We start from the raw sequence: 22,442 nt of genomic DNA on the forward strand, positions 1-22,442 counted from the left end.
CCAATTGTTTTCATTGCATTTACAGACCCTTGTATCTCTCTGATACCACCCAATGAATGCACAGACTTGCTTGTCGAACCACGCTACACAAAGCAGATAGCAACACCTATAACAAAACCCGAGGTGACAGGGCTTTCAGTGTTGCAGCTCCTAGACTGTGGAACAGCCTCCCAGTACATATCCGGACTGCTGAGTCTATTGAACTTTTTAAATCTCAGCTAAAAACTCACCTCTTTGCACTGGCTTTTAATACTAGTTGAACATTACATTTTTACATTTGTATGTGTTTTTTTAAAAATATTTTTCTAGTTATTGTGCTTTTTATCATGTTTTTAATTATTGTTTTATTATTGTACTCCCATTGTGTTATTTAATATGTATTGCCTGTACAGCACTTTGGTCAACTGAAGGTTGTTTTAAATGTGCTATATAAATAAATAAAGATTGAGATTGAGATAAAAACTTAAGCATAGACATTTTAAAAAATGGGCTACTCTATCGACATTTTAAAATTATATTTAAAGAAAAGGCCCTGACTAAACAGCAGGGCTCTATTTCAGTATTAACTATAGAAAAAAAGACAGCAACAGCTGACATCAAATCTTTGCCGAGCCCAAGGATAATCATAAATAAATAACATAGTGAAAATAAATATATTGCAATGCTCAGTACAGCAGCATCCAACCGTCTCTAATCATAAAAAAACATAATAAAAATAAATGTATTGCAATGCTCAAAACAGCAGCATCCAACAGTCTCTAATCCTTGGATATTACATGTCACTGCATGCATGCACGGAGCAGCTGTAGCGCGGAGATCATCATATCATTCTGTCTTGTATTACTTAACAACAACAAAATAACAAAAAAAAACGGCTCGTTCGCGGGCGCGAGCCGGCTCCCGTCGTTCACTTAAAAGAGCCGGCTCTTTGAGCCGGCTCGTTCGCGACCGACACATCACTAGTTTACATTTAGTGTGGACTGGACCGACTGAAACTGACGGCAAGGTTAATTATTGTGGAAGGATGGACCCCCATCCTGCAACAAAAAAAGGCAGCGAAATGTGCTAAAATCACTGATTTATTCAGAACCCCCGTATGGTATAGAATGACGAAGCAGAAAGTAAGTGAGCGAACATTATGAGCCACATGTCTTTCTATATTGTAGCCTGATGTGCACATCGACTGTCAACAAAACAGTTTCTCAGTCCAATGCTAAGTTAGTGGCAGGCCCTGCTGTGTGACTGGAGACTATGAGGCTACACAAAACCCAAACATGTCCTTAATGTTACTCAAGGCAAATATATGTAATATAACCGTTAGACTGCAGCTAACTGGGGCTACAAACCCCTCATACTGTGAGTGAATAACTTGAGATGGTTATGTTGTCTAAAGGGGAGACAATCATTATGGTATTAGGCCATGCAAATACAGGGTCAACTAAGTGATAAAATAAGTGTTGCATAATATATGTTCTTGAATAAAGTTATTTCATAAATAGTTGTTAATGTAATGATTACATGTTCTCCTTATTCAGTTCCACTATCAGATGATGCTGATGGTGATGGCCCTGAGGAAGAGATGCAGGCAGAGCTCAGTGGACAGAACTGGCAGGTACAGAGGAAACTGTTTCAATAGGCTATGTCTATGAAAATACTGAACAAAACAAAGGAAATGTAATGACAACAGTATAAGCAAGCTATGTTCATGTTCTCTCAATAAGTTACTATAGTTATTGATCAGAGTTTAATCCATTTGAGGTCCACCCCCAAATAAAACATGTTCACATGGAAAGGTTCCCAAATACATATGCACACTTTTTTTAACAATATCCTATGTCCATATGTTTCTATTTAAGTAGTAGATTCAAAATGTAGGGCTATCACTAAGGGCAGCAACGTTGTAAATATTGACGATACATCCAGCAAAACGCCCCCCAAAAAAAACTGGTAGTGGCATGGCTGGGTGTATAATTCCCGGCCTGACCTATGGTCCCAGTCCGGCCCTGCTGACACATCACACACCCGTACACTACACACATTACTGATTAACTGATATCACAATTGAGTTACTCTCTTTAAATAAATATACTGTAATTGGAAAATAATCATGTGTGGTGTCCTTGTTTTGTCCGTCCTTGAGCCAGGGCTCCCTATTGTTGTATGTAGGTTATTCTTGGTTTTAGAATGAATTCAGTAATGGTGTGTGTGTAACACACACATAATAAATCATTGGATAGTGTTTCTATATAATAGAAATAAAGTAATGTATTAAGATTAAGATAAGACTGTACTCAGTGCGAGTTATTACTTTCTTCCTTTTCTTGGCATTCTTCAAAAATACACAGACATTGCAGCACATCGTTTCACGTCTTTGTACAGCCTTTCTCAGCATTAAAGTGCAATGTGTTGGCGAACCTTTGTTTCCTCCTGACAGCTCACTTAAATAGCTTTATTAGCATGACCTCAGTTACATATAGTATTGCCAAAGCTCTGTATAGTTGCAACATCTATACAAAATATATATATATATATATACAATATATATATATTGTATACTCCCCCTTGTGGCCAAAGGGACACACAACTCTTGTCTTCAGATGTATGCTTGAGTGCAGCAAAATGTAGCACAGTGACTATTTTGTCAACTAAACATCATAAAACAATACATATTTTAGTAAACGGGACATTATAATCTCCGCACATTAACTCTATATGTGCCTCTGCCATGGTGCCAAAATGAAATGAAATAAAATAAACAATATATAGGGGTTGCTTCTTCTCTGAACTTCTATGTATACTGCATCCCTCCATATAAATAAACCATAAACAAATACATAAAGTCGTGTTCACTGCAGCGATCTATTTCACACTATATGAAAACTTGGTGATATACAGTTTTCTCCTGGAGACCAAGGGAAGACAGGCTTCTCCTGTTTTTTCAGCCTTTGTTATCATTTTGATAATTAAAAATATATATTCTTGTCTGTGGTTGTTTTGGCGTTCAGGGCATACGAGAGGTGTAACATTATTTTAATACCAAAACTATTTTGAAATATAGTCTAGTTTGAACAGCAACTACTGTAAGTAGCTGTAACATTACTGGGTTATTTGGTGATAACTACCAAAGTAAAGTAACTTCAGACGCAGACGTCACGTAGCTTCTCAGACGAGAGGGGTGGCGACGAGAGTGTCACGTTACTTCTCTCGCGGCATAGTTCACGGCATGGTAGGCGATGATCGACACGATTGGCTGCTCAGTTAGTTCGTTCATTGGCACAAATCACACCTCATACGATTCACATACCCGCGGTTCTCTACCTACTCTTCTACTCAAATAAATCCCCGCGCCCCTGCAGCACGTGCACTGTACTGTAGGTGGAGTTTGAGTTTTTAAGGCGGTGTAAAGTGATACTTGAGGACAGGAGGAGGAGGGGGGGGGGGGGTGGAGCAGGAGGAGGGGGGAGGAGGGGGGTGGAGCAGGGCAGAGAGCTGACTTCCTAAAAAAACATTCCCCTGCTGCTGCTTCAGGCTGTCTGAGTGAAGCTATGTGACTCTGCCTGCCGCTGAGGGTGCAGACGGAGTACACTCTGAATGTCTCCTGTCCTACTTTCACTTTCACAGCGCAGGATCGGACACTGAACAACTTGTAGATGGAAACGGACAGTCTGCTGACCGGGAGTATGAACGGAGCGTCCGGGGATTATGGCTCCTCGTCGGGCACAGAGGACCGAGGTTCCCCGGGCAGCAGGCGGATGTCGTACAGTGTCGCCGGGCAGTCGTGCAGTGTCGATAGGGCCCCAGGTGAGTGGAGCGTCAGCCCGCTGTCAGTCTCAGGTCGGTGACCCTTTCTCTGGTTGTTATTCAGGACAAAAGTCTATACAAATAGCAGCACAACAATGTCAAGTCCTCCATTACAAACAAAAGTCATTCAAAAACGTTCCTCAACTAAAAGTAAACTCAAAAATATACTAAAGAAAAACGTATTATGAATAGCTTTACTCCCTTAGCATCAAGTTCTAACCCAACTATAGTAGGGGCCCTGAAGTACAAATTACCTATGGGCCATAAGTATTAAAAAAAACAAAACAATTTGGTTTGGTACTGGGCTCTTCTGGTTGTTAGAGCCAGTCTTTTGTTTTTGTAAAAAAGGCCAAATATTGTCACCTAATCGTGACCCACAGCCCACAGACTACATTTCCCACAGCGCCAGCCTTTTAAAGGCCCAGACACACCAGGCCGAAATCGGCCGTCTTCGTTAGTCGGACGACGAAGCGTGCCCTGTCGCCCAAACTCAATTTGGTGTGTCCCGAACCATCGGCCGTGACACGCCTTATTTGGCCTTTCACGGCCGACGCATGGCCGATTCAACATGTTGAATCGGCCATGCGTCGGACACAGGCAGTCGGACCAAGAAACCGCACCGCTCGGAGAGAGGCCAAGTACTTAAGTACAGTGTCTAATGGCGCGTTTCCACTACAGCGCGGAGCACGGTTTAAGAGGGCTGTGACGTCAGCGGCCCGTTTTTGGTTGCGTTTCCACTTGGCCTAGTACCGGCCGGCGGGTCCTAATTCACAGTTTTTCTGGCCTCATAAAATCGTGGGTCTAGGGCCAGAGACAACGAGGCTGAGTCGGGCTGAGTATGCTAAACTAGAGAGAGAATCGCTGGCAAGGGGGCTACAACTACAACAAGATGGACATATTTGACCGTGATTTAATTGTAATACACGTTTCAAAATGATGCCGAAGTAACAACATACTGATACCGGTTAGTAAAAACCATGAATTAATGCTTTGACAAGTCTGCAGACAGACGGCAGGCGAAAAACCTTTTAAAATGCGTGTTTTCTAAATGGAGATTGGCTAAGCTAACGCAGTATATGCTCCGACCGTCCACACTCACAACAACGGCCTATACAGACATAAATAAAGCAGCGACTGTATTCACCATGACACAGGCAGTCTGTGGTTTGTACTTGTTTAACTTTTGTCTAGTTTCTGAACATATATGAGGAGCTGTGAGCTCTGAGTGCTAACAGCTAACGGCTGTGTTGTTTTTCTGGGGTTCTCATTGAAGATGACGTCACGGCTCCGCCTACACTGCGTTACTATAGATACTACCCCAGTTCCTAAACTGTAATGGCAATGCGCCATAAAGTGAGCCAGTCCTAACGAGGCCTAGCCATACCGAGCGAGGCCGTGCGAGGCCGTGTAGTGGAAATGCGCCATAAGTACATGAGATACTGGGTGTTTCTCAATCGCGAGTACGCTTGCTTGGTAGTACATGTCTGCCGAGCATCTTGCTTCAGAAGCGAGTCAAGAATACTTCCTGACATTTGGAAAACAAAGAGTGGAACAGGCTAGCAAGTGTGCAGGTGTGCGTCATATGATAGGCCCCGCCTTACAGTTTCCGCCACAGATTTTGGAAATTGGTCCGTGCGCAAAGCATTGTGGGGATTTTAAGACCGCGGAGTCTACTCATGTGCAGCCTCGATATTTCTCCAAACGGAGTACTCTGGGCTCGGTAGATTTCCAAGTATGCTGGAGATTGGAACAGTACTTCGGCGGCACTCGATGACGTAGTATGCTTGAAATAGTGGCTCTGAAGCAGCTTTACTCGCGATTGAGAAACACCCCCCGTCTACCGCTGTTCATTTACCTATTGTGAGTCGCCTCGGATAAAAGCGTCACATGGAAATGTAAATTTAGCAAGAAGTGGCCATTTTGACATTACATACATTACTACATTGCTGACTCTAATAAACTACACACCCGCCAGAACACTGCGATCATCAGATGCAGGTCTTTTAACTGTGATTTTATAGTATGTCTGCACTTTATGTGCTCATTTCATCATTCATGTATTTTATATTCTACTAAAACTGAATCAAACCATAAACAAGGTGGCCTGTTGGGATTACAATATCCCTATCCCTATTACTCTTTATATATATATATATATATATATATATATATATATATATATATATATATATAATATATCTGCATTATTTATCCCACTTTATGCTTTGCTCTTGCTGCTTGTTTTACACTAATTTTATGTCTTATTTCTTACTGATGTAAAGCACTTTGAACTGCAATCCCCTGTATGAAAGGTGCTATACAAATAAAGTTATTATTATTATTCAGATGGATGTTTCTGCCCCTCTGTTCATTCTCCCATTATCCTCCTCAATCTGCCTAGAAGTATTTTAATGTTGTAGCTGTTACTATAACCAATACTAATGCTAGGGCTGCAACTGACAGTTATGTAGGCACATTGTTATTGTTTCTTATCGCTGTGTGATTAAAAGAATAAACACAAATAGCAGGATAGGCAATGCAAAACTTTATTTCGTACCTTCATACACACATAACACAACATTAGAATGAGCTTTTATCAACGCCTACATGATGATAACCTGTCAACATGACAGGAAAATCCACATGACATTAATACAGAGCGGGCAGAACCCAAATCTGCATTCAAAGAATACACTTTACCAAAGCTTGAGGAAAATATCACAACGCGCCATGAGCTTCTCGCTGTAGTATCCATGATTTCACCCATTTAGTGCGGTTTCTCCTAATTCTTCGCTTCCGTCTCTTGAGAGACTGTTTCTTGAGAATGTCTTCCACAAGCAACACTCCAATGGCTGATAGCCCCAGTACCGCACGAAACATGTTTTCGATGGACGACAGTGAAAATGGAACGCACACGCTATTTGTTGTTTGTTTATATCACAGTCTGTTCTTCTTCTCTGTCTTCCGGTTGTTGCCTATTTTGAATGACGAATACACACTACCGCCGCCTGCTGGTAAGGAGAGTTATTGCCACTCACGCATGCGCAGTTCGTACGTGCTTGGCCGAAGTCTTTGCGGTGTGTTCCAGTGCGACACATGGCCAAGATGCAGGAGAACTCGCCGACGCAACAGTCTGCGTCGGCGAGTTCTCTGGTGACTGCCTGGTGTGTCAGGGCCTTAAGAGACACAGATATGGGCAACCTGTATGGAAGACACCGTGCGTCGAGACATACTTTTTAACCATTAAGTTACATTAGCCTACACACTATAAAAGAAAGACGATCTTAGCTGTTTATTCTTATCAGTTTTGCCTCTTTTGTTTTGATTTTTTTGACTATTGTAAAGACCTAAGATTTATATTTTATTTTGATTAAACTCAGAGTCTCACAACATCAACTTATCGGAAGACAAACAAGTCATCACAACTGAAAGTAAACTAAAACAAATAAATGAAAAGATAACACTTTAGAAATGTTGAGTTACAAGGCGTCTAAGTGGCTTGATGGAAACAAAGGTAGGAAGCCACAAGACTACTATTACACTAGTAATAATGCACAATTTTAATTCCATCTTTATTTGTATATAGTCACAAACAAATCTACACAAATGACCATAAACCAGGGTCACTGTGAGTCTGGAGCCTTTGGGGCCCCTTAGGGCCCTTGGGCAGAGTTGCGCCTTGCCCATTAGAAAGCTCCTGTGCCCTGCTCTGTTTTCATATTGGATTTTTATCATTTACTGATGCATTCACGTGTGAGTGGTATTTTTTGGCAACAGAGCTAATTGTAACTTCTTTCTACTATCAGTTTATCAAGCCTGTCCCCTCTCAAGCTGCAGTTTCCTGTCCCTCAGTTGATGAGACCCCACCTCCACCACGTGTTGTGTGTTCAGAGAAGCCGCCCCCCATAGTACCGTTGCAACGCCTGTTATTTTATTGTAACTTGTGTGGCCATTCTCCTCTGATTCTCACCGGATGCTTTTTGTTTTTCACACCATTCTTTGCAAATGCTAGAAACAGTTGTGTGTGTGAAAATGCTTTCTGAGATACTCAACCCACCCTGCCTAACCCCCACAATCCTTCCTTAAACACTTAAAGTCAGTTGCACCACACTTAAGATGTATGGTTTGGACCAAGAAACCTCTAGCCCAGGGGTGTCAAACTCAAATACACAGTGGGCCAACATTACAAAATCGGTACTAGCCTCTCTTTTCCTCCCCCTCTTCTGAGAGCCCAGCAGCTGATCTCAGAGCACGGCTCCCCTCTCCTGCATGTGAGGGGCGTGGTCAGCTGCAGCTCACAGAATCAGCCCCGTGCAAAAACAGGGCTGGAGAACAGCACATAGAGCGAAATGAGGCATGGCTAAAATGCATGATCTGTTTGGTATTTTGAAAACAGAAACATATAAATATACCTTATATAGGTATGGCCCTACAATATATCATTTAAATATAGCATGATAGGTGTCCTTTAAATAATCAGTTGCATCCATTTCTTATGGCTCTATCTGCAGCTATTCCGGAGACATTTCTTATGATTACATTTTCCCACAGGCCAACAACAGCTTCAAAAAAACTATTCCCCTCAAAGAAAAAACCAAACATGCCCTGTTGTCACAAGAAAAAAAGTGCAGAAGGAAAAATCCATTGAAACTCAGTGTGCTGCTCTGTGATGCTAGTTCAAGCCAGATACATGGCATCTCATCTTGGGTGCAAGTTCATCAATGTTTGGGGTCAGGCTCTGAGCTGAGGAAATCCTCAGGATTGAGTGAAGGTGTGCGTGCAATATACCGGCGGGCCAGATCTAATAGTAATTCAAAATGATCCTGCGGGCCGAAATTAAATCCACCAAGGGCCTGATTTGGCCCCCGGGCCTTGAGTTTGAGACATGTGCTCTAGCCCATGTCTGCATGACTTCATGAACTGAGCCCTATGGTTAAAGGTGGGGTAGGTAAGTTTGAGAAACCGGCTCGAGATACACTTTTTGTTATATTCCATGGAATGCTCTTAAAGGTAGGGTAGGTAAGTTTGAGAAACCGGCTCGAGATACACTTTTTGTTATATTCCCTGGAATGCTCTTAACATCCCGATAGCAATGAATATCTTAAGTGCTTTGACAAAAAATCCATAAGAAAATGTCATCTGTGGAAGCCGTAGCGCTGTAAAAAGCACGACCAATCATTTTAGCCGGCCCAGCTAAAATAACTGGATGGCCTACCTGCCTGTCAGCCTTCCATCTGTGCACAAACTTATCTCGTGCCCTCATTGGTCATGTGCACGTTCGTGTGTGTTGGAGGAGGGGCTCTGTAAGGAGGTGGCAGATTTTTTCCGGCTGTGTATTTTCAAATTCTAGCGATCTCGAGCCGGTTTCTCCAAAATTACCTACCCCACCTTTAAGGCTAAATCAAATATCAACATTTTATCAAAAAATAATGGCCCACTGCAGTTTTCAAATCACAGGAGGAAAAATATGTATTGGCAACATTTGTCACCATACCATTTTGAAACGAAATATTGTCATGCTGCAGGGATGTTCTGTTATCCTACAGATTTATGAAAACATTGTTAACAGACACCTGGAGAAAAAGAAAAAAAATCACATCATAATGACTTTAATATAACTTAAAAGGAAAATTGAAAAAAATAAACGTAAAAAATGATAGTTCCCTGTAATATAATATTTGCAATACAAGTAAAGAAAATCCAAATGTTTCTTAATTGTTCAGCCCTACATTCGCAGCACCTAATAAATTGGCAAATCACTCGTTAGTTGTAGTATATATTAACAGTACAACTTCTGTGTTAAACTGTTAAAGATTAATACATTACTTATATTCTGTCAAATGTAATAAAATGTATAATACTAATCACAATTTCCCAATCCGAGGGTCATGTCTTCTAATGTCAGTCTCTAATGTTTTGTCCAACTCACAGTCCCACCCAAACCAAATACATAAAGTGTTTGTTAGATCTGGATACTGAGATATGTGATTTGGCTTCCTCCTTGTGGTGCGTCACCCATCAGGTGTCAAACCAGTTCATTCAGTTCTTAAGTCAGAATGGAATCAATTACTCAGGGGTGTCAAACTCAAATACACAGTGGGCCAAAATAAAAAAATGGGTACTAGTGGAGGGCCGGACTGGTTCAATGTTTATTGCAAAACATATTGAAATGTACTTATTGCACATATTAAACCTGGAACTAACAAAGCTTAAATTATTGCCTATAAAAACAACATTAAACATTAAATAATCAGTTGCATTCATTTCTTATGGCTCTATCTGCAGCTTTTCCGGAGACATTTCTTATGATTACATTTTTCCACAGGCCAACAACAGCTTCAAAAAAACAATTTCCCTCAAAGAAGAAACCAAACATGCCCTGTTGTGTCAAGAAAGAAAGTGCAGAAGGAAACATCCCTGTAAACTCAGTTTGCTGCTCTGTGATGCTAGTTCAAGCCAGATACTTGGCATCTCATCTTGGGTGCAAGTTCATCAATGTTTGGGGTCAGGCTCTGAGCGGAGGAAATCCTCAGGGTTGAGTGAAGGTGTGCGTGCAATATACCGGCGGGCCAGATCTAATAGTAATTTTAAATTATCCTGCGGGCCGAAATTAAATCCACCAAGGGCCTGATTTGGCCCCCGGGCCTTGAGTTTGACACATGTACTCTAAGTGCCATAAAACCAAAGGAAGTACAGAGGTGGTGTTGGTGTAGAACAGGGGTCGTATTGGGGAAAAGCAGAAGGTGGTTTAAGAAAAGAACAATTATACAATGAGAAAAGCAGGTATATGTATCGGATTTAAAATTCCTTTATTAGTCCCCCAGCTGTTACAGCAAAAGCAAAAAAAACAAAACAAATAGGTTCACAACCATGTCTAAAATTTTTTTTTTACATATTAAAAAGGTGTTCAGGCATTATAAAAATGTTTAAAACAGTTTGGACATTAGTATTTCTTCAAACACATTGAAAGATTCCTATAGCTCGTTTAATTCCATTTCACTTATGATGGACACAAAGTCAACTGTTGTACATCGTGAGTTAAACCCTTAGCCAGGCTCTTTAAAGTGAATCGAGTTAAAGCAGCGGTGATGTGTCCTGTGACTCTGGGTATAGATGAAAGGTTTCCCTGTCATGCACTTTGTGTTTGTACCTATTAAAACGTACGGAAGTATAATGCCACATCAGGGCTTACGGTGCATTACATGTCCTTAGATGACTTTCAAAAAGGTATGGGACTATATGATGACATTGCAATCACAAGAATCTTAAAACTAGGAGATATTTTGGAGAATTGATCGAAATCCTGCTGACTAATTAGGTCATAGAAGGAACAGTGAAATGTTTTAGGAAATCCTCTTAAATTGACTCGGAGGAAAATATACGTTTCATGACTTGACAAGGTTGGACCTAAACACATTCAAAAGCAGGAGATGGTAATAGATCACAAAAATAAAGCTTTTAATTAAGAAAAGCTAATGACAATAACATGGAGACCAGACAAGGTGAAACCAAACAATGAAAATAAAGAAAGATTAAACGTGTACAGACCAGAGGACACTAGAAACGAGAGCAGGAACACAGGCAGGACTTCTGGGAACCAGACAGGAACATCCGACAACGATCTGACAGAGAACACAAGGGGAGACAGGGTGTTTCTCAATGTCGAGGAAGGCTGCTCCAGAGCCACTATTTCAAGCATACTACGTCATCAAGTGCCACCGAAGGACTGTTCCAATGTCCAGCATACTTGGAATTCTACCGAGGCCGGCGTACTTCGTTTGGAGAAATTTCGAGTGTGTGTAGACTCCGCGGTCTTAAAATCCCCACAATGATTTGCGCACGGACCAATTTCCCCAAAAATGTGGCGGAAAATGTAAGGCGGGGCCTCTCATATGACGCACACTTGCTAGCCTGTTCCACTCTTCGTTTTCCGAATGTCAGGAAGGATTCTTGCCTTGCTTCTGAAGCAAGTGACTTGGAAGACATGTGCTACCAAGCAAGCGTACTCGACATTGAGAAACACACTCTGGTGTCCTTCGGCGGCACTCGATGACGTAGTATGCTTGAAATAGTGGCTCTGGAGCAGCCTTCCTCGACATTGAGAAACAACCATTTACACACAAGACTAATCACAGAGTCAGACACAGCTGGGGAGGGCAGGTACCAACACAAGGGCAGCAGGTGAACACAATCACACAGGCGGGAAGACTAAGACAGGAAGTAAAACCAGACAAGACACAAGGACATAATACATTTAAAAATGAAACAGGAAACAACATAACACCAGGATCACATGGATGCATCCAGTATCGTATATATGTCTTACCCTAGATTAGCACGGAGACTAGAAGCAGGGGAACTGCTAGCAGAGCGCCGTCAAAAGTAAAAAGCCAACGCTCATAAACTGCAACCATCATATTTATATGTTGCATCCTCTTATTGATCTTAACACCAAAAGAGTCCCTTAGTGCTGGGACAATGTTCAAACCTGGAAACCTCACTATTGAACACGATGGTATGACTGATTGAAGTAGAATATTATTTTAAGGACATTTATTCAAGCATATGAAAGTCGAGCATTCCTTACTATTTTGATTACGATTCAGATGCATCAAAATAGTAGATTTCTATACATTTTTCTTTTTACTGTGTGATTAGCCTTCTTGCTACTTTTAAAATGTAGTGCTTAGGTAATGGAGTGGAGATTGAACATGTGCTAGATCAGAGAAGCTATCAGAGCTTGTTCCACAGCGGTCACCTGCTCATGTTCAATGACTGAACTGTTCCATGCAGCCGTTACACACAGACACGATGACTCAGTTGTGGTCACTCACACACTAACATATTCATACATGCACACACATACACAATTGGTGCTGCTGAGTCAACGCTTCACACACAGCAGGACGTGTCATGAGGGTGGGTGGGGGCCACAGACAGGACTTAACACCACAGACACACAAGTGTGAGATGCACTTCTCACTTGTTGCAGCAACATTCGAGTAGAAGAGAAACTGTCAGAGAAATGTTCTGCTGCTGATTTCTAACACCTCTCCTTATCTATTCAACAATAATGCAATAACTATCTATTTATTGGTTCCTGAAAATGTATGGAGTAACTTAAGGTTTTTTCATTTAAAGTTAAATATCAATTTTCAAATTTAACTCATTTAAATAATAGAATTTTGGCTTACTGTATATTTTAAATAATGTATTTTAGTCTTTATTTATCTGTAATGTAAATGGTCTTTGGCAGTAGAAGGAAGGTCTAGAACCAAATCCCTGCTCAATAGAGTCAACATCCAGCCCACATAACTGCAGTAAGCCTACTGTACGTCTCACCATTGCCCCTCAAAAGGAAAGGACCAGAGACCGTTCATCAATGCAGAATCATCTATTTGATATTTGATTTACAGTTTTAAAGAACAAAAGCATGAACGGTATCACAGAAGTAAGCAGCATCCTCATAATTGAAAGGGGCCGTATTCTGCTTTTGTGGTTTTCTCTTTCCTGTGATGTGTTCTAACAGTTTTTGTGCATGTACTGAAAATGGTCTGCAAAGGCCAAAACCCTACACACTTACTAACACTTGTGCTTCTATTGGCTAGCACTCCAACACATTGTACATGAAAGGCTAAGGGGCGGGACATTTCCAGCACATGTCTAAGCGGTCGACCAATCATTACAAAGCCGGCCCGCTAACCAATCAGAGCAGACTGGGCTCTGGTTTCAGACAGAGGGTGAAAAGATGTGAAAATAAAGACCTTTTTTAACTTTAAAGCATAGAAACATGTCTCAGTAAAGGCACAAATCACAAATATGAACCTGAAGATGAGCACTATATTTCCTGAAATAAACTAAATGCAAAAGCCTTGTAATAAAGCACAAGAATACCCATCAGCCTGTGCTTTGTATTATCTTTTGTGGCTCTGGAGGAGCTTTGTTAAGTCTGACGATATAATTATGATTCAGCCTCGGCTGAAAAATACTTCAGTCTCTAGTTGGCACAAAATGAGCTCTAAGCTTCTTTATTTATCTGCATTTACATTAGTTCAACATTCTGTTCAGACTTTTGTTTGAATACTAGAGTTTGTAAAATAAGCCACACCTTTGTCAAAGCATTCAGGTGTATCTCAGTTCCTGTTTTTCCCAGTCTGGACCTTCCGGCTCCAAATCCAACCAGTTCCTCGGTCAACAATATTCCCAAGACAGTTCCTGCTGTCTGCTTCAGTCAGAGGACATGTTAAGCTGTTCACCGAGTGGTACACTGGGGGTTTCTGGAGAGTAAAGACCACATTGCTCAGAATATCTCTGAGATATGTAAAATTACTTCTGCGTCTGAGACCCCGTTCAGATGGTGCTGCTGCTTACATCTGTCTCACTGTCCACAGGTGACGAGGAGCTCTACCTCCAACAAGCTGTGGTATTTATCGAGGACGCCATACAGGTCAGCACTTTCCCTACTTATTTTCTCTTCTGTAAAGTTATAGAATAATGTAAATGCTAACGTGAACAGAACAGTATGATATGTGGGTGGGGTTAGACCTCAGAGACTTCTTTCTTACAATGTGTCCTGTCTTTACTGTAAGCTGTCTACCATAACAATGCCCACCATAGATTACTATGTGAAAATATAAGGTCTTTGATCACCTGGGTTGTGAGGGTTACTTTAAAAATATATTGCGTTACAATTACTAGTTACCTGTAAAAATGATGTTATCAAAATATAAAAGTAATGTAACCAGATTACTCTCCATTTAAGTGTGTTATGTAAGACCACTGAACAATGTGACCTTAGAAAAGAGGACACCAAGATATTTAGTATCATTATGTGTCCTCTGCTCAGAGATTTTATTGATAGGAAAAGCTGCCTTTCATGAAGCATATTCAGGCAGCAGCCTATACACCAACACTGAAACACATGAGCACATACTACAGTTTGAAAAGCAGAAATCTGAGCTGACAGAAAATGCTCCGTTTTAGTTTAACACACACAGTTAAGCTCACACACACTGTTTTATGAACATATAGGTTCACCTGCTGAATTAAAAACTGAACAAATGAAGCAAAGAAAGACAAAACCATAAAGCAGATTCAGGCAGTAGGCGTATAGATTCACACTTAAAGTATTATCCTACAGAACAGTACAGCTCACAGAGAAGAGATAACATCTGATCCTTTTCAACAAACACTATATGCTCTTTTCCTTTTTTAATAACATTATTATCCTGCTAGTAATCCCAATAGTGTACAATGTAATTGTGATTACGTCTTCTTCTCTTCGTTTGCTTGTGTATAGTACCGGTCCATAAACCACCGGGTGGACGCCCGCTCCCTCCGCCTGTATCGCTGGTACTACTCCAGGATATGCCAGTGGTAAGTTCTATGTTCACAAATAAAACTGTACCTGAGTTGCAACAAGTAGAAGTATAAGGGCCTCAGGGACAGACACTGTAGAGTTGTGTGTTTTAAACTAATAGGCCTTTTTCACAGCTTATTTGAATTCCATTTAACTGCTCTAGAACTGAACCATTGCTATTCGTAACACATGTGCTTTACCTGCTATAACAAGTGCTGTGAAAGAATTCCTGTGATTTCTAACGCAAATCTCTGCTGATATAGAGTATATCGTCATGAGGTGTTTAGGTGTTCTGAAAATACAGTTAACGAGAGAGACTGATTACGAAAAATAAACCATTTTGGAAAAAAATGACTACTAAACTAAGCATTTCCAATCTACTTTTCTATCTGTTTTATTTGTTGCCAGGCTATTCATTTATTTGGGCATTCATATATGTTTACTTATATAACCTATGTATATCTACGGATATATAGATTATTTCACTTACTTCTCAATTTTTAAGCCTATACAATTAAAGTCTACACCTTCAAATGTGTTTTTTTCTGATTTCAGATAACTAAAACACAAAAATAAACTACTGTAGGTAATGATGTATCAGTTTTAGCTATTTCATTAATCAAATCTGAAGCAAAAATAAAATCGTATTATTATTGTGCCAATAAAGGTTAGACAGATCACATGAAGAAGTCGGTGTCTGCTGCATCTGTGTCTGTCATTTTGATGAAGCAAACATTTAGCTATCTATTCTACTTCATCTAATAAAACTGAATTAGAATTGTTTCCCCTACATATTATAGATATTGGTAATTTTGACAATGTCCTGCAAATGTAAAAGGGGTAAGCCCCTGTGAGATATGACAGTGGGTCTGTGGGTACCTCAGGTGCTTGCCCCACGGGAACGCATACGTCAAAACGCATAGGATTAACGCAATCGCAATCGCCAAAAAGCTTCCGTCCACACGCAATATACACTGGATAGTGTCTGTTCACACGAGACAGCTCCGTTTAGATCCAACCGCTGGAAAAAGCTGCAGTACATATGCCGAGCCTGTACGTGGCGCTGTAACTTCCTCCACAAAAGCAACGAAGAAGCATGGTCGTCATGGTTGCCCTTCTGTTTATTCACCGTGGTGGGGGCCGAGGGAACCGGGCAGAGTTTTTCGCCGGTCAACGTGTGTAAAAGTTTAAATCTTCCGGACAAAATTATAAAAGTGCCGGTCAAAGGTCTTCTTTGTTATTTATTAAGCTTTAAAACAAATGAATAACGAATATATATAATAATAAAATACACGGAGCCTGTCTCTTTTTCCTCTCTTCTGACAGCGTCAGTGTCTGTCTCATGCAGCAGCTGATCCAGTAATGAGTGACCCGACAGTAAAAAATAAACATATTTATAACTAGTTTAGGTAGTTTGAGAGGTAATTAAAATAGCTAAGGGTGATGATCTGACTTGAAGTGTGTGTTTTGCTCCCGCTGCATCACAGCGGGAGGAGCTGCGTGTCTCTGTCCTGTCAGATTAGACTTCACTCGCGTTTATGTCCATATCGAGATAAAGATAAATAATCTGAATTCAGTGTGCAGTGTACTTTTGCGGGGGTGAGCAGCAGAGGCGGGGAGAGGCGGGGCTATTGCGTCATCATTATCACAAAATAATCGTATAGAGGCGATCACACGAAGCCGTATGACCCCCCAGAGCGCTCCGTTCCCAGATCTATCCACCTTTGGACCAGTTATCGTTTGCGGGGTCCGTTTCTATCGTTTAGTTACGGCCTCGTGTGGCAAAAAGGGCTATACGCAAGAGAAATATGCAGATACAACCCGTTTTCGTCCTCGTGGGGCACCAGCCTCAGATGGGAGGATGAGGGTTAACAATAACACTGTTTTGACGAGTTTAACTTGAGAAAGCACCATTTGGTAAGAGTCGTATGTATTATCTCGTGAAGTTTACATTTGTAAATGAAACGTTTTTTTCTACGATGCCTACATCACCAGGTTCCTGGGCCTCACCATTGCGGTGTTGTTGTTGCTGGCGTTTGTGGAGCGGCCCTCCTCCCTGTCCATCTCCTCTGACCCCCGGTTCCGCTCCCCCGCCTGGCAGCCCCCCTGCGGCTTCACTGAGAGCTTCGAGATGCTCTGCCTCCTCATCTTCTGTCTGGACCTCGCTGTGAAGGTAAGCCGGAGGGGGGAACCTCTCCAGGATCATCCCTGACATGGATCATATGTGATGTTATTGCCTTTAAGGCTGCACAATCTATCTAGATGTTATTGAAATGGCAATATGGAATACAGTATGCAAATTGAGTAAGCACAATATTTGCTAATGGAAATATGTATGTATGTATATATGTTTTCAAGTCATCAAGTCTCAAATCATGTCAGTTAAAATGATTGCAATTAGTTATTTTTTCCAAATTGTGCAACCTTAACCGCCTCGTTATTGGTCCGTTTGAACCACTGCTTCACACCATGTGTTTTGTCCTCAGAGCTACCTGATTGGCTGGGAGGAATTCAGAAAGAACAAATGGCTGATCGCCTACACAGCAGTCATTGTGTTCTCCGTCATCGACTGGTTGCTCTCTGTCAGCATGGTGTGTGGTGAGGTGAGGATCTCCCTAACACCCCTCTGAGCATGTTCTGCCAAGAGGAGTGCAGCACAACGTCCAGCAGAAGCATTCAGAGACCATGTGGTCATACAGGAGTACATCCTAAACTTGTTTAGTGTGTGGGAAAAGAAAAGCTGGAGTTGTAACCTCTGGCTGTAGCTGTAGAGAGGTTATTGGCGGAGTACAAATAAGACTGTAGTCCACTCTCATTATGAACACAAATGAAAGGCTAACCAAGTAGAGACTAGGGATGCCAGAAACTGACCATGATCAAATTCGAAAATCGGATAGCCCTGGTGAATATTAATCGATTATTCGCCGCCCCCCCCCCCCCCCCCCCCCCCCCCCCCCCCGCGGGAGAGGGGGAAAAAAAGTATTTTCGCAGAGCTTGCATTTTACTTCATTTGCACTTGTCAGTTCGAAGTAGTTCCACGAGGAACTCTTCTTTGTTCATCTTTAGTTGTGTTGTTCTCACTGTTCTGTATATCGCCAATAAATCAATCGCACGTGTGACGGAGAAGGGGGGGGGCGGGGGGCGGGGGCGGTGTGTAGCAGGCAGCAGCAGGCAGCAGCAGTCTGCTGGCTTCCTCCAAGTTTACAGTAAAACAAACTGGTGGTGTGACCAATGGCCATTTACAATTATTAATACTATTACTATTATTAGATTAGTCTATATTTTGGTTGAAACTAAGCCAGGAAAAAAAAAGAAAAACATAAATAATAATAAAAAAATATATAAATAAAATCGAATTGTAACGAATATTCGAAAAATCGAATAATCGCTGGCATCCCTAGTAGAGACCTATTGACTGACAGAGGTCCTGCTGCTTTTCACATCAACCCATGATGGCAGAGTATTTGAGCTAGGGTTACAATTATTCTAATGTTCCTGCCTACACCTCAATTTCTTTCTCCAATAAAGAAATTATCTTGTTATATTTCAAATAGCTTGTCGATTTATCAAAAATAATGCCTTCTTGAAATGACCCTTTATTTGGACATGAGGACCTTCTGCAAGTGCAAGTCTTGTGATTCTTCACTGGTGGCTCTGATGACCCCAGAGTGCTTTAAACATAAGATGTTATACATAAGTCTCAGAGGCAAGGTCAAGAGCGTACAACTGCTCTGTTAAAGAAACATATCTGTATGAATGAAAAGTAGCAGCGGCAGTATAGTAAAGGATATCAAATGTTGTATATTGTAAATATACAGTGCATCTTTTAATCCACATCTCATATTTAAGACGTTTAAAAGCTCTTAAAACATCGAAGCAGACTTTGGAGTCTAGTATATATATTTGCCTATACACTTCAACTAAACTGAGCTGGTGATTTTTAAAGAACACTTATATCCATATACTGTATGTACAGAGTTAGACTTGTTGAGTTCAAACTCCCAAATACATTCCTAAGCATACTCTGTGTTGAGAAGTAGTGAATTAAATGAATCATGAATCATACTGCATTAAAAAGGGATCTTGTCTTTTCTCTGTTCGTCAGAGACTTAGAGTGCGGCGACTCCTCCGGCCCTTCTTCCTCCTGCAGAACTCTTCCCTGATGAAAAAGACGCTGAAGTGCATCAAGAGGACTCTTCCAGAGATTGCCAGGTATCTGACTTGTTGAAGCCGACAGAGCTCAGGCCCAAGAGTGAAAATACAAATGAGAATTTACGGAGACTGGATTGTGGCTGCTGACTTTTCCCTGTCACTGCCATGCACAGACTGGGTGTCTGGTTTGGTTGATGTACAGGATGTGCAGCAGTGAAACGTGCACAATGGCTCGCTGTAGGTAAATATAGATCAGTGATCCGTTGTGCTTATTATTAAATACTTTGTCAGCAAGTCACACAGACCAGTGATCACATAGCTCCGAAAAAGACATGTACATCACAGTCATCACAGTTAATGTGATGACAACTGATACAAAAATCATTATCTTGAACAATAAGAAGGATTTATTTAAGATTATATATGGTTCTAAAGATTTGTTATTCAGAGAAGAATGTTAAAAGACATGTTAGGTGACAATTTATTTATACTTAAAAATGTAAAGGGAAAGTCAATTGCGACTTCCATTTCCTTACGAATCATCCAATTTTAGAGTTTTAAAATCGTTGTATGTTTTTCCATCTAACAGAAATGTAGATTCTGTTGACACCTGATAAACAGTCTCCAGTTTGGCTCCATTCACTTTCTGATTCTGGGTCATTTTTGGAACATTTTCGGTTATGTTTTGTTTGCTAAACTTGTTGTATTGCTGACTGGCCTATGACTTCACTATAGTAACAGCTACTGAGGCTCATGGGTATTGTAGTACTGATTGTTAAGAAACAAAGTTGAAATGAGTCAAACTAATGGTCATAGCATCAACCTTTGATTGTGTGTGTGTGTGTGTGTGTGTGTGTGTGTGTGTGTGTGTGTGTGTGTGTGTGTGTGTGTGTGTGTGTGTGTGTGTGTGTGTGTGTGTGTGTGTGTGTGTGTGTGTGTGTGTGTGTGTGTGTGTGTGTGGTGTGTGTGTGTGTGTGTGTGTGTGTGTGTGTGTGTGTGTGTGTGTGTGTGTGTGTGTGTGTGTGTGTGTGTGTGTGTGTGTGTGTGTGTGTGTGTGTGTGTGTGTGTGTGTGTGTGTGTGTGTGTGTGTGTGTGTGTGTGTGTGTGTGTGTGTGTGTGTGTGTGTGTTCCTGTCTGCAGTGTCATCTTGCTGCTGGCGCTCCACCTCTGCCTCTTCACCATGATCGGCATGCTGCTGTTTGCTAAAAGCGAGGTGAGTTCAGGTCATTTTGGTCACGCTCTGTAAAAGTCATTTTCTTCCTGATCAGCAGTAATCCAGTGACTATTGTCAGTATATCCATGGTTACCATCTTAACAGAAGTTGCTAATAACGCCACAATTTAGAATGGTTCTCAAAATAGAAAGTATTACAAAAGGAACCGTCTTTTTAATAGTAACATTTAACTGGAATGAATTTACATCTTAAATTAATAATAACATTCAGTGTTTTTGTGACTGATCATAACTCAGCTTTATGAACACACATACATATAGCACGGTTTAAGAAACGGGCTCCATGTTACAAGAGGGGTCAGATTATTAAGAACGAGAACAGTTTTAACATATATATAGTTTTTTGTAAACATATGATATAGGCATGGTTAAAAATGTGCGAGGGTGATGACGTCTGAGCATTGTCCCCGGACAGCCCCGGCACAATTTAACCCCTGCCCACTAGTATGAATGTTTTGATTACTGTAAGTAATACTTTATGAAATATATGCATAACCTTTTAGGACTACATATCTACAATATGATGTTCACTTTTGGTTAAACATAATATTTAACATAACATACTGTATGAGCACTACAGTTATGGCATAAGATGGAAAATGCTGAATAAGCATTGAACTTTGCACTTTGCAAGGAATTGTGGGACAGCACTGTCTCCTGTCCTTTCATAAAGGATGGTCCACTGTGTCGTATTAGTATAGTTATACGACACAGACTTCCTAGTCTCGAGGAACTGAAAGACTGCAAATAATGAAATTGAGGGACTGGAACCAAATGTTTTATATCTTATTTCAGTATCATATAAAAGTGTATGTAGAACAAAGTAAGGTTAGCCACTCTCCTTCTGTTTTTGTGTTCAGGATCCGAAGCGGAACGGGGAGTGGGAGTTACATTTCAAGGACTTCTCCAGCTCTCTCACCTCTCTGCTGGTGCTGCTCACCACAGCCAACAACCCTGATGGTACACAATCACTCACATAACACACATGTCTGTTCATAGTTTCTGTGAAGAGCTCTTTTCAACATTTCTCTGTCCTGTCACAGTGATGATCCCTGCCTACTCCCTGAACAGAGGCTACTCCGTTTTCTTTGTGAGCTTCAGCGTGATTGGTAAGCAGTGATTATTACAGTCTGTGTCAATGCAGCAGATTTAGTTTTTTGTCAAAGCAAAAACAATGTGTTTTTAGTGTTTCTGAGGGACTTTGTTGTGCTTCCTGGCAGGAACTTACTGCCTGATGAACCTACTGACAGCCATCATCTATAACCAGTTCAGGGGCTATTTACTGGTGAGTCACACACACAGTACGACATCACTCTGGGAGTTGACTAGCAGTTACAGCCTGATACATTCTTACTGGAAGCCACTGGAAGCACAGTGCTATTTTTTTAACTTTCCCAGGCATGCGTTGGTTTATATTCATTTCAGTTTTAGGAAAAATCCTTCAGCTTGCTACTGTATGAATGGTGAAGTCCATAAAACATAATTAAATGTGTTTAGTTTAGGTTCTCTTTGAAGCCAAACTGTAACACATGTATACAACAAAATAAAACCAATGACTGTCCTGAAAGGTAGGACCAATACTTATGGAAATGGTCATCAAAATTGAGTTTGTAGTAGTGCCTTAATAACATGTACCTGTATACCTTCAATTCCATGTGTATGGCCCTTTTCCCAGGTCACCCGCCTACTTGGCAAAGTTTCTGAAACAGGTTTCTGAGTTGTGACTGCCATCTGCTGGAATATAAGGGGTAGCTAGCTGGGTTTACCATTCTGACAAAAATAAATGTCATGAGTCAGTTCACACGCAGAACAAAAGGGGCGCAAGTAAGGATAACACATGCCTAGCTTTATTTAAAGGTAAAGCTGGAACAGAAAACATGTCTGCAAGAAACAAAGG

The 22,442-nt window shown here is 41.0% G+C and overlaps 1 protein-coding gene across 1 annotated transcript in view; it reads left to right on the forward strand.

Annotated features, from left to right (window-relative positions):
• The first annotated feature begins 3,488 nt into the window (after positions 1–3,488).
• tpcn2 (two pore segment channel 2) overlaps positions 3,489–22,442 on the forward strand; it is a 29,600-nt gene continuing 10,646 nt past the window's right edge. The window contains exons 1-10 of the mRNA XM_034132731.1: positions 3,489–3,801; positions 14,193–14,248; positions 15,101–15,177; positions 17,156–17,333; positions 17,647–17,763; positions 19,266–19,372; positions 20,453–20,525; positions 21,406–21,505; positions 21,589–21,654; positions 21,766–21,830. Coding sequence (XP_033988622.1) covers positions 3,651–3,801; positions 14,193–14,248; positions 15,101–15,177; positions 17,156–17,333; positions 17,647–17,763; positions 19,266–19,372; positions 20,453–20,525; positions 21,406–21,505; positions 21,589–21,654; positions 21,766–21,830 — 990 coding nt within the window. The 5' untranslated portion in view covers positions 3,489–3,650. The remainder of the gene's footprint in view (positions 3,802–14,192; positions 14,249–15,100; positions 15,178–17,155; positions 17,334–17,646; positions 17,764–19,265; positions 19,373–20,452; positions 20,526–21,405; positions 21,506–21,588; positions 21,655–21,765; positions 21,831–22,442) is intronic.

The sequence above is a fragment of the Trematomus bernacchii genome, unplaced genomic scaffold, assembly GCF_902827165.1.
Source record: "Trematomus bernacchii unplaced genomic scaffold, fTreBer1.1, whole genome shotgun sequence".
NCBI classification, from domain to species: domain Eukaryota; kingdom Metazoa; phylum Chordata; class Actinopteri; order Perciformes; family Nototheniidae; genus Trematomus; species Trematomus bernacchii.